At 37.6% G+C, this 13,710-nt stretch overlaps 1 protein-coding gene across 3 annotated transcripts in view; it reads left to right on the top strand.

Annotated features, from left to right (window-relative positions):
* cfap299 (cilia and flagella associated protein 299) overlaps positions 1-13,710 on the top strand; it is a 75,328-nt gene that overhangs the window by 26,585 nt on the left and 35,033 nt on the right. For all 3 annotated transcript variants that reach the window (XR_008965161.1, XM_057363442.1, XM_057363451.1), the window contains one exon: positions 1,402-1,492. Coding sequence is in view for 2 of the 3 variants with exons in the window: in XM_057363442.1 (XP_057219425.1) it covers positions 1,402-1,492 (91 nt within the window). In the remaining variant the exon portion in view is untranslated. The remainder of the gene's footprint in view (positions 1-1,401; positions 1,493-13,710) is intronic.

Genomic DNA, 13,710 nt, shown 5'->3' with positions numbered 1-13,710 from the left:
TGTCAGATATGGTGACCTATGCCAGAAATGTGACCTCTGCATTTAACCCATCCAGTGAGTAGTGAACACACGCACAGCAAGTGGTGAACACACGTACACCCTGAGCAGTGGGCAGCTATCACTGCAGCGCCCGGGGGTAAGGTGCTTTGCTCAAGGGCACCTCAGTCGTTACCCGCCGGCCCTGAGAATCCAACCAGCAGATCCCAGACCCAGATCCCTCTTATTCTGTTAAAATTTTTCCAATTTTGCATATTCTGCAAGGGATATGAAATCTGTGAGCAGAACTGTAGTTTATGATGCTTTTTCAGATTGTCAAATAAATGCCATCAAAATTCCAAGAAATCACTTTGATAATCTAAAATACTTTTCGGATGTAACTGTAATTTGATTACCACCATTTAAAAAGTAACTGTAATGAAATACAGTCACTCAAATTTTGTATTTTAAATACGTAACTAAGTTACATGTAGGCCTATTTTGTTACTCCCAACCCTGTGTATAATGTATTTGCATCCTTTAAAAAAAAGAAAACACTTTTATTTTGTAGAAACGTCTGATATTTTTCTGATGTCTGGACTCTATCGTCAAGAGTGTACTTGTACTTACTTGTGTGCTTGTTTACATTTCTATTCTTCTATAAGAAATTAAAAAGAGCATTTTAATCTATAGTTGTTTGATTGTATTTAACTGTACACGACAAAAAATTGTTTAAAATTTTACTTTTTCTGACACTGGGGTGGTGCCCTTAAAGGTTCCTTTTTGTACCTCTATGGATATACAACACATGAAATGTTGGAAATGTTGTACCTTTTTTGAGTACATTATTGTACCTTAAGGACCTATTGTGTACCGGTTAAATATTAGGGGGTTAAATAGGGGTACAAAACATGTAACTGTACCTTTGGAGGTATACACAATAGGTCCTTAGGGTAAATAATGTACGTAAAAAGGTACAACATTATATTGTGTTCTTTATGCCTGTAAAGATACAAAAAGAACCTTAGGGTACCACCCCAGTAAAAAAGGACAATTTAAAACCTTTTTTCTGACAGTGTATTATTATGTAGTATTAATATATATTGAAATTTCCTTATAAAAAATGACTGTATGGTAAACATAAAAAGAATAAAGTACATGAAAGTGACTAAAATACCGTCACATCATGATACTTGGATAATGAATCGGATTTGTGAAATAACTTTTTTGGGTCTAAGAAAAATCAAGAAATGTTCAAATAGTTTCAGCTATCATTTGTAGGATTTATGATAGCAGAATTTATTACTGAAGTGATGTATGAAGCACCAGTGTATGCCTGTGAGAACAAATTAAACACAACATTTCAGGCATGAAATCGATTTTTTTAAGGGACATTTCAAACTGTTTAAATGTTGTCTTTTCCAGGAAGCTGGCAAATGCAGGAAAGGAACTCAAAGATAACTTCCTGAGAGCCATGGCAGAGCGGGAGGAGGCAAACCGCAGCGGGGAAATGACTGTGAGTACATTATTACAGCACTCCATTTGCTACGTAATGGGATTCCCCCAGAATATTTCTGCAATTCCATTAGGATGGGAACAAAATCCATACTGTGTCAAATTCAGGAGGGCAACCCCCTTTCCAACCCACACTCTCAAACCGTACCATCTTTTTCAAGGAGAGGATTCATGTACATTTTTAACCTCTGTCTTTATCAGTAAACGTGAATATACTTGTTTGGTGGCATTTTTGTTTTGTGTTGGTAAAAGAAACTTAGGAAGGTGTTGGTGAACATTGGCCTCTGTTCAGCACCTTTGGACCTGACAGCTCCTTTAAAAAATATGCCTTAATTTATTTTACAAGCAATGGCATCCTAAAAGTACACTTTGCAACAATTTCATGATTCTTTCTACGTAAATACGTCTTCTGAATTCAAATATTAAACATTTGCCATTGTATTGCTTAAATATGTGGGGGTTTGCACAGGTCACTGTAGAAAGTCTGGTACAAACTAGTCTAAAGGTTTTAACTGGTAAATTGTAAACTACTAAATAATTGAAAAAAGATTCTCTATTGCCTGTTTTATGTTGTCATAGTTTGATATAGAGAATTATCACAATATCCAAGATAGTTATGACCACCATGATGTCCTTGTGTCCTAATTTCTAATTGATTAGATTACTTATTGCGACTGTGGTCAACAAGGGTCCTGTTTGATTTAATAAATCATTAATTAAAAGATCTTGTTGGTAGTCACCTCCTACACAGAAGGAAAAGGTTTATTATAATTGCAATATTAATGATATCCCTGTATTTTTATAGTAAGTTACTAGCAGCACGGTTGCCAGCAAGTTACTGTATTTCAATTTACAGTACCTGTACTGCAATAAATTATACGGTACACAAAATATTACTGTATAGCTACAAAATGGTACATTACTGTATTTTAATATATTGGTCTATTTATACTGCATTTTTATAATACTGTAATTTACTGTAATACCTATATTGACACATTACTACTAATTATTACTTATTGCAATAATTACAATTACAGTTACAATTATATATTTCATGTAGTTAAGTATATAAATCTATAGTTATTAATATTGTAAAACTAATATACTTCAGAATTACATTATGAATCAAAAAGCAATCCAAGCAATGTTTGTGTGACGAGGGAGGACTGAAGAGAGCCATGGGAGGAAGAAGCGAGGCCGGGACGCGATTGATAATGAGTGTCAGCTGGGCGTCATTCCGGCCTTGTATCTTCCTCCCACGGCTCTCATAACGCCTCCCTCGTCACAGTTTGTATCAAAAATATTTTTATTAAATCATTTCATTAAAACGTAAAGAAAATTCAGTAACCCTTTACTATAAGATTTTATTTAACATTTGTTAATGCTTTAGCTACTATGAACTAAAAAAGAACAATATTTTTTAGCTTTAATAATATTTGTTAATGTTAGTTAATACATGTGAACAGAGACAAATTGGTTTAAAAAATGTATTAGCAAATTTTGAAATGTATTAAGATGAATACTGTTAACAAATGGAACCTTATTGTAAGTGTTACTGAAAATATATAATATATATCCAAACAGTATTTGTTTACATTTAAAAGGAGATGCAACTAATATATTTAAACACAAACAGGCATTTATCCAATAACAAATACAGTCATGTTACCTTGCTTACCTTGTAAACACACTTCAAACAATTCGACAGAAAATAAACTAACCAAAACCCTCATTTGGTTAAAATAACCCTATATCCATTGATTAAGATGTGAAAAGCGGGTTTAAGCAGCAGATATACACCTAACTCTATAGGTTTCAATTCTGAGGGAGATTGCAACTTTCATTGGCAAACTTTTCTGTCTCAGTCCACATTTAAAACAATACTGTGACAAACTATTGTGCAAAATACTAAAACCAAATGATTTAAGTTTGCATGAAACACATCAAATAAACCAAACTTACCGAACTACCAGAAATCTAACGTCCTCCTTCAGCTGCAGCCAGGAGTTGTGCTCTGTGTGACTTGACGATGGGTGGGGCACTTTCATGGTTTACAGCAATCCTGTATTATTGCCATGCATATTACAGCAAGGTTACAGCAAGGTTACAGCAACATCAAAATTTACTGTAAAATTTCCCCGCTCAATCAAAATTACCCAGAATGCATTACGAACTGCAGTATTTTACTGTAATGTAGAAATGCGGTATTGTAATGTGCATTTTTACAGAAATGTGCTGCTAAATCTACAGCAACATCTTCATGGGTCATAAACCCATAAGAATTACAGAAATCTAATAAACCTCTGTCCGTGGAACCCAAGACCAGAGAAATAAATGAAAATTGGAATTTAAACTCAAGTCTTATTTGTTCTGGCCAGCCAGGAGCCAAATGTTTATCTGCACTCATCTTGTCACAACCAGTTACAAAACAAGCGTTTTTCCCGACCCTCTTGTACTAACCCCAGTGGGATGTGTGACTTCAGATCAAATGCAGAGCACACAGCAAGTTGAGCCATTGTCTGCTGACAGATTTCCAAAGTAATTGTTGTCTTTGTAAACAGGACTATTTTAAAGCCCCAATTCAGAGTTATAAACCAGTATAATTGATTGCATGCAGCTTGTTCTTTGCGTGTTAAAAAAAAACTGTGAATCAAGTGTCTAAAATATATTGTCCTGTGTATAAATAACACATAAAATGTGTAAAATCTTCTTTTTGGATCAAATTAGAACCTTATATATTTTTTTTTGCTTATTGTTAAACGCACATGTGAGTGTTCAGTAAACTTAATACATTCTGGCAAGGTTTGTCTGTATGTGTTACAGAAATATTTTACTGGCAATTTATTTAAAGAGATATCATAAAGCTTTATATTCATGCTCCTCGTGTAGGTTATATATCTTTCCATCTGCATAAAATACGACAATTTCATATAAGCATTATTTTTTATTTGGTACTATTAAATAAAGCATAAGTTGCAAAATAAGGAACAGACTTCCCTTCAAAGATTTGTTGATTTTTTATGTTCAACTTGCTATATCATAATGTGCTTTTTTGAAAGTATCACAATCGTGAACACCATCGTAACTATGAGAAAAGAAACTGCTGTCAACTTCATGTTTTTGTTTTTCTTTTGTAAATTAGTTTACAAGCACTATATAGGTTTACCTTTTCCTTTTCTTGATGTTCATAAATTTCCATTGCATTCTATTACGATAGCTTTTGATAATGTGATTAAATGCTTGCTTTTCCTTTCCAGTGTTTAAATAGTGTTAGCTTTGGGGGAAAATAATATATGATGACCCTAATTACACACTTTGTCTATAATGCCCATGCCAGTCAAAACTTAACCCCTTAACAACTAATGTTTATTCTGCCATTTTTAGTTCTCATTTACGTATATGGAGAATATTGTATTACCAATTTAACCCTTCCATAACCTTTTATGAATCTTTATTCCCTCCCCCAAGAGTAAGCCTTTGTTCTTAAACATATGAATCCAATATGTTTTGGCCTCCATGTGTTGTACAGTCCTTATGTTTGGAAACAGACCAAAGTAATGTGAAGTTTAAATTGCACATGTCAGTTGTATAAATACTGTGTCTAATGTATGTTCCAGCTTGTTTTAAATCTGCTGACGTAGCATTTCCCTGAAAGGAACAAATGTTTTCATTTTGGGTGTAAACTTAATCACGGGCTGAAATTTCATCAGAAACAGAGGCAAAAATGCTACTGTCATTTAACTTTTTATCAGCACCATACACTAAAGCCAGGGCGTTTTGAGTCTCGTTGTTAGTGTTATCTCTCCCATCAGCTGAGCTCATAAAGCACTGGGCTCAGCCTACATTGTACTTTTCCTCCTCGTCCATGTTGCAAAAGTTGCCCCGGTGCCAAAAGTCACACACAAACAAAAGGTGCACCTGGACAGCTTTGGCATTATTTACTCTGGGTAAGAAGTTAAGTTTTTTTTCTTTATCAAATCCAGGTCACACCTGTGCTGGATGCCTGAGGGGCTCTATTGTTGGGTGGTACACATTTGAAACTGAAGGTGCTCTAACCCCTAACCCCACCCCACCCTCTTGCTATTTGTTTTTGCTCTTTGGCCAACGATACAATGATGTCATGATTCATGCCCTCTTCAATTTCACAGCTAGTGGAGTTTTTTTTTACTGTTCTTTATAGTTTCAATTTCATGATGAAATTAAGTCATTCAAGTGCATTCTGGGTGGTACTGAGAGCGGCATTTGAAACTGCATATCATTGAAACAGTCATATCATTGATGGTTAAACCAGATGTCCTATGGTGTGACAGCAAAAATGTTGAATGAGCACTCTGTGGTTTATTATTATAATATAAAATAGCATAAGAGAGATTTATCTTCATTGTTAGTTTGTTTCTTAATTTTAGCAATGTCACACCATAGGACATGTGTGGCATATTTGTCAAGAGAGTACTTATTAAAAAAGCACTGAATGCACATGGATAAATAAATTTACTAGTGCTGTCAAATTGATTAATCACGATTCATCTAATCCTAAATTAATGTTTGTATAGTGTGTGTGTGTGTGACATGTATTTTTATATGTGTATATAAATGGTTAGTTGACTAATTTGCAAATTTGTCCAATGTTGTGATGGTAAAAATAAAAAAACAAACAATGAAGATAAATATCTCTTTATATCTCGCTATTTTATATGATAAATTTAAATATTCATAATATAAAATAATGTAATATTAACAGTTTGTTTTCTAAATGTTGCTGTCATACCATAGGACACATGTGCGTTTTATTCATAAACTACCCAAATGCACACAAATGCATGTGTATATATAACAAATATTAGATAAGTATATATAATAAACTTATATATAATATAAGTTTTATATATTATATAGAATAATATATATAATATTATACTATAGTATATATGAAGTAATTAACATTATGTATTAATATAAATCTATATTACTCATATTTCTTAAATGTTTGTATATATATATACAGTATATAAATACACACAGCACACACACACACGCACGCACGCACGCACACGCGCACACACACACACACACACACACACACATATTATATAAACACAAACATTTTTATTTTGACAGCACTAAAATGAACATACTTTGCTGAAGAAAAACACTTGTACATTTTATACAAACATATGAACTGATGTTTGGACTAATTTTACACAAAAAAGTAATAATGGGACTCATATAAATGAATACAACACAATTTGTGAACACTTTCTCTACAAAATATATGAATTGCTAGCTACAAATGAGGGTTTTGACACCGGTCAGACCACGTGAATACTTAATAGGTGGCACTTAGGTAACACAAAAGCCATTGTGATTATATCTTCATGCGCTTTATCTAATCTATTTTCACCTGCTAATGAGCCTCTAATTACCCCGAACAGACTTTGTTTTCTTAAGCAAACATTGCTGGCATTACTCGGAAGAGATAGGAGGATGTTTTCTCCTTTCCAAAACCTTTTGTAAGATGAAAACATTGTTCAGAAATTCTTCTGCTGAATGTTATAAAAGAACAGAGTTAAAAATGGCCGCTTGACCATTTCTTTTCTCACAAAGCAGGTGCTTGTCCTCTGTTCACAGACCCAGTAAGTTCTGTATTGATAAGTTGTGTTCATGATGGTAAGTCATGCAGTTCAAAGATGGCATTAAGCATAGACATGAGTGAATTTCCCAGCCATATACCATTACAGTTAGTGTGTGTCCCCCGGTCAGTCGCTCCTTTGTCCTTGTAATGGCCAGTAAAATAACAATAGCATGTTGGTTTCAAAGCACTTGACCAAAGGTGGAGGTCCCTTAGAAAACAGTCATGCAGAGCTATCATGTGACCTCCTCTTGAAAGGCCCACAAAGACTTTCAAAGTATTGAGGGTTGGGGTATCTGACCCCACACACACACACGCACACACGCACGCACACACACACACACACACACACACACACACACACCCCACCTCAAGTTTGGATTCATTCATAGAATAGAGAGACAAAGACGGCCCTTTGTAAAAATGAATTTAGATATGCTTTGCATAGCCCTTGAAGGGTTTTCCATTTTGTGTATTGACACAAAATATTTTCATAGATTTCTTATTATTTCCATAATGCCGTTCATATGCAACAGAAACAGAAATAGTGTGAGAAAAACAGATTCACATTTGCTAACATTAAATATGTAAGACCACGGAGAGCAGACAGAATTAAGATCAAATCAAAAATGAAATTAAGGCAAGTTTGGGTTATATTAGCCGAAATACAAATGGCATGATGTCGTCTTTGCTAACATGGAAGAAGCCTCCCTAATGTTTTCCTGTAGCCTGCATCTCTAATGAACAGCTGCAAAAGCTTCTGACCATCTTCTCAAATATGTGCTGGAAGATTTTGAGAGAAGATGAAACAGGACACACTTAATCTAATTTCTTAAGTCTTTGGGTTTAGTTCCTCAGCTTGGTGCGTTCTCCAAAAAGACTCCACTGCAGACGGACACCACTGTAATATTTTTCATCTGGATCCACTCTAGAAGATGTACATCACTGATAAGTGCTTTGTAACATTGTAACATCTGACAATACACAAGAGTTGGAATCTTGGCTCACTTTAAAATGTTCATTTCTATTCCAATAAACAAAGCTCAGGCTTGTTTTCAGGATAAACCACCACAAATGGTTATCATAAACTCTCTGGTCGTGATTCACTTATTTAAACTAAATGTAGCATCCTGCAGTTTCACTCTAATCGCTGTGTTGTGGCAACATCTTGATCTAATTCTTACATCATAAATCACGAGACTCCTCAAATGTTCAGAAGCATTATAAGACTTACGCCATTATCAAAAGTTACTTCCATCGTTTCCAACTCATTCTTTTTACGTCCGCTCCTTGCACCTGTTTATCAGCCGTTCCGATGGAATTCTGTCTCATCCACTTTTCCGACATCGTGATGTTGTTATTCCTGATACTCCTACCCACAGACATCATTTTTCAGCCTGACACATGACATGTGCTCTCTTACTTGTAAGGAACCATTTAACCTCTTTGTGCTGAAGGGTTCTTGGCTCTTCTATCCATGGAATGTACACCTGCTCTATCAAGGCCTTCATTTTCCTTTCCGGATCTTTATAACCTATGCTGTAGAGTGCTCACGTCAAGAATGAGCTCAGCATGAGCTGGATATTGTTTCAGCAGCTGAAGAATTCTAAACGATAAACACTTGATAGATAATAGATGATGTGCAACCACTTAGGTGAAAATGCTTGGCTTGTAGCAATGAATTATATCATGCAAAGCAGGTTGAAAGTTCAAGAGCTCCCTCATGATATCCGCAGCGCCTGCGAACGTGTGGCCGGGGCTTTGCATGAAGCTCTCTTGTTGGTAATGGCTGTCCATCCGACTGGGAAATGCAATTGCACTCGAGCAGGCTCAGGAGCTCACAAAGCACATTCTTTGGAATCCTCTTTGTTTTATCAATACATAGTGGCCTGCTTGGATGTGTATTATTCCACCTGAGCAAATAGTGCACACGATTTCTCCCACAAAGCATATCTTCAGCGAGAAGGGCCTCTGTCTCTCTCCCCCTTTCTCTCTCTATATGCCGATGTGGCTTAAATCTAAAAAAATCTTTGCAATTCTAAAGATGCTTTAAAGGATTGTTCATCCAAAATTGAAAACTATTTCAACAATTACTCAATATCAAGTCATTCCAAACCTATATGACTTCCTTTATTGTTAAAAAAAAAACGTTGGTAACTAAACAATATTGGTCCTCATTGACTTATAAAGTATGGACACAAAACCACCAAAACCATCTTCTTTTGTGTTCTACATAAGTAAATAATTCAGGTTTTGAACGACATGATGGTAAATGAATTATATATTTTATTTTGGGACAAACAATCTCGTCAAGCTTTCTCTTATTAGGTATATTATGAACCCTGTGTAAAAACCTCATAATGACTTATTGGAAGAGTATGTCTATGGACCAACAAACTAGTTTACCATAAGACTTGTAGTTTCAGAACACTTGACATGTCAAATTCTTCCCATATTTTCATTTTCCGGTTTCCATGACGGTTTGAAAAAGAGTTTGACGAGAAAGTTGAAAACTATTAAATGTATATATTAATTCTAGTTTTTTCTCTAGTGGAACAGTGAATATATAAGACACATTATATAAAGTATATATATACACACTACCTGTCAAATGTTTAGGATCACTTGATGTCACAAATTGTTTCTCATGATACTGAAATTATTTTGGAAGAATTTTCATCCCCAAAACCTATGGCTTGTTATAATCAGCATCAGCAGTGTTATATAAGTCTCTGTATTCTCCTATATTCCCCAGAGTTAAAATGTCATCATTGTTCTCTTGAATTTCACCTATCAACTTCCCACTTCCAGTCACCATCTGGCGATGTTGATATCACCACGCATTCCAAGTCTTTGCTCTCATATATCTCCACTCCCTGACAAACTCGAATCTGTTCATCATCTTCAGACAGCGGAAGACCTGCAATCTTTTGTGGGCGACTGACAGGCGTGCTAAAGTAAACATATTCTGACTGCTGTCACTCTGTGGTGCTCATTCAACAACAACCACGCTGCTGTGAACACAAGGCTCTAGATTCCCCTTTCGTCTGCACCTTACACTCAGCCAAAGTGCTATTTTGTTTTTTTGCAGTTTGCTTTATTCAGCATGACTTGCAGTTTGTAATGCGAACAATGAGGAAAGAAATGATTTAGAGAGAGGAGAGTGTTCCAAACAAGATTATTCGACAAGAGGGTGTGTTTACACATGGACATCTCTATGCCTGCACTGATCAGATAGCTAGTGGTGGGTGTTAATAAACTCCATGATGTTTTCAAGATGTATAGCAATTCTGTCCCACATAGAAGATGCAACGTGGCCAAGTTTAAATGCATCTGGTTGCTCAGGCCACATAAGTGATCTTTATTAGAAACGAAACTGCACCAGCATATGGACATTTGGAGACCCCACAATCCACAAGTGAGCGAGCAGTCAGAGATGAGACACATGTATAGAGCAAAAGCCGATTTGCCATATGTGGAGAGAGAGTTCAATACAAACTCTCTTCAATTTTTAAACATTTTAAAAGTTTTTTTTTAAGGTAGCATTTAAATATGGTATAGCAGATCGAACTTATATCCTTTTTGCAAAGACACAATTGAGACCCTGGACCACAAAACCAGTCATACGGGTAAATTTTTCGAAATTGAGATTTTTACATCATCTGAATGCTGGAAAAAAGCTTTCCATTGATGTATGGTTTGTAATATTTAACCGAGATACAACTATTTAAAAATCTGGAATCCAAGGGTGCAAAAAATAAAAACATTTAGAAAATCGGCTTTAAAGTTGTCCGTCAGAGGCGCTGTAGCAGGCTATTGCAAAGAGGAAACATGTTTGTTTCAACGCTATCTATTGGCTTACCGATGTAAAGATGTTGTGGAGAATAGATGAACCCAAAAGCAGAAATTCTAAGCTTTACATAGATCCCAAACTTGCGTGGGTAATTCCCAAAGAGAGGGCAGCAGCGAAGTTATGTTATAATATATTTACGGTAAGAATTTTACTAAATATCTTCATGGAACATGATCTTTACTTAATATCCTGATGATTTTTGGCATAAAAGAAAATTTATAATTTTGACCCATTCAATGTAATGTTGGCTATTGCTACAAATGTACCCATGCGACTCATGACTGGTTTTGTGGTCCAGGGTCACAATTACGTGGTTCAGTGCTGGAGAAGCCTGTCCACCTAAACAAAAAACACTCTCATGGGTCCTTTGTGCTAGAAGCTTATTATGACTTATGGCTGGGGTATTTCATTCCAAAAAGTCCAATCTATTTTTCTTCCCTGCGTACAATTTTGTTTTTGAAAATCAATAAATAGTTCATCAATTGAGCCCAACTAGATATGTATGTATTAAAAGTTAACCGTTTAATGACGTTTAAACATTGCTACCAATCAAATGTGGGTTAGTTTATCCATAATATTTGAACTTTTTACATGGTCCCTTATCCCAATCGCACTGTAGCAAATCCTATAGTGTATAGTAAGTATGAGGGAATTGACAACCTACTACTGTATGTACTGCAGTGTCGTATGGGTTAGAGGACATGTTTATATGTGTACTGTATACTCCCAGGTAGCAATCTAATAAGGAAAAAATACATGAAATCTGTATATGGAAAGTGTGAATACCTCCCCCAGCCACAATTCATAAGCAGGACTGTGTTCATGTCATGCACCAATAAAAATTATTTGCATCCAAATTTGAGTAAACAGAAGAACAAATGAATAGCTTTCCAGCTTATTTGACTGCTTGGTATTTAGTCCAGTAGTCCAGTAAATGTCACAGTCTCGTCTGTCCCATGCTTGTTTTCCCCGTTGGACTACACCTCCCACGATTCTCCACACTCCATCACCTGTCCCTCATCTGCAATAGGCCCTTTTCACAATGACGTCACTTAACTTCCGCCTTTTCACAAAGCAGTGTATCATAACATCCGTCTTGCAACAAACAAGAAGAAGAAGACCTTCCGTTTTGCCTTCGTGCTGGAATTTAACAACAGTGAAAAAAAAACTGACAGAACACGTGGTCAAGTACTTATCCTAGCACCTTCGCTAACACAAAAAGAAACCAAAACACTTACCTTCATAATCAAACAGGTACTGTTCAACGAAGAATTTGTATCCTTTCTCTAGCTTTGATCTTGTGGTTAGCGAAAATTTGTCTGCAAGACCTTTGTGACAAGCAGAGCGGAACGAGGGCCGTGAGGAAACTGCGCGAGGCCGGTGACGCGAGTGATAACACGCTAGCGGAAGTAACTTCTTCTTGAGTTTTACTGGCAGTTGGCAAACCAGCTTATAGGAGCATTACCCCCACCTTATGAACTGGAGTGCTAGCGGAAGTAACGATACACTGCTTCGCAGAAGAACGGAAGATGCGTGACGTCATGTGAAAAGGGCGTATCACCCTCACCTGCCAGCGATCACCCCATCATCAGGACTCGATTTATACTCACCCTGTTTTCATGTTCTTTGTCGAGTCTCAAATGTATTTGGATGTTGTTATTAGAAGTGGTTCCCTTTCTGTCGGTCTCTCGACGTTGTGTCGAACCGACAGAATGGGGTTTGTCTTGAGAACCTATCATCTTCTGAGTATTTAGAAAAGGCCAATGAAAATTGGTGAATGAAATTTGCATGCCGGGCTCCTCCCCGGATGTCCGGGTATAAGAGGGAAGCCGGCGTGCTCATTCATTCACCTTTTGTTCTTCAGAGCCTACGCATCTGATGAGCAGCTCCAGATCTTCGCTGATCTTCTAGATCTTCGCTGGTCTTCCAGTTCTTCGCTGGTATTCTGCTGGAATCTACGACGTGGACAGCGGACGGTCCCTTCCTGCAGTGACTCTCCCCTGGGCGTCTCGGCAGTTCCGGAGGTGTTCGAGCAAATTTCCTTTTCTAAAAGAGCAAATTTCTCCAGCGTGGCTTGTCCCGCTGTTCTCATGGGTGCAACACACTCATCGAGGAGGAGGACGGACACAATGCCTGCTTCCAGTACGCTGGGGCAGAAGTTGTGGATACGTCCTGCCCGCACTGCAGGCGGTGACGATTCAGACGTTGCGTCACAGGTGGCTGTGTTCCCATGGGACTCAGCCACCACCTCGTTTGCTCCCCGTTCCGTGGCGGCAGGACTACGGCCCTGCCGTCCGCTAAGGCAAGCAGCGAGGGTGAAATGAGGATTACTGTGAGCGATAATCCGCCAGCCACGGCTCACGGACCGTTCACACCTCGTTTCGCTTGTCTGACCGTTCCCCAAAAAAGACGGTCCGCCGTCTTATTCCTCAATCACGTATTCGGCCACGATGCGTGATGATGAGATTCTCTTGCAGCATCGGGGGGTGACGTACTGCCATCCGACTCCGACGATTCCTCGGGCTCCCTCCCTCGGGGGGTCGAGCCCAGGGAAAAGCGGATGTCGAGATGTCAGCCATGCTTTCCCGGGCCGCCGTTGAGTGTTGGGTTGCAGTGCCCGCACTGCCTCTCCCGGCGCTCGCGGCTGGCTACATGGCGCCTCGGGTTTGAGCGCGGCTCCAAGCCGCGCCCACCCCCAGTGCCGTGTTTACCGGAAGTGCATGAGGAACTTTGT

This window comes from Triplophysa rosa, linkage group LG2, assembly GCF_024868665.1.
Source record: "Triplophysa rosa linkage group LG2, Trosa_1v2, whole genome shotgun sequence".
NCBI lineage: Eukaryota > Metazoa > Chordata > Actinopteri > Cypriniformes > Nemacheilidae > Triplophysa > Triplophysa rosa.
Note: the sequence above shows the minus strand (reverse complement) of the source record. Positions and strands in the feature narration are given on the sequence as shown.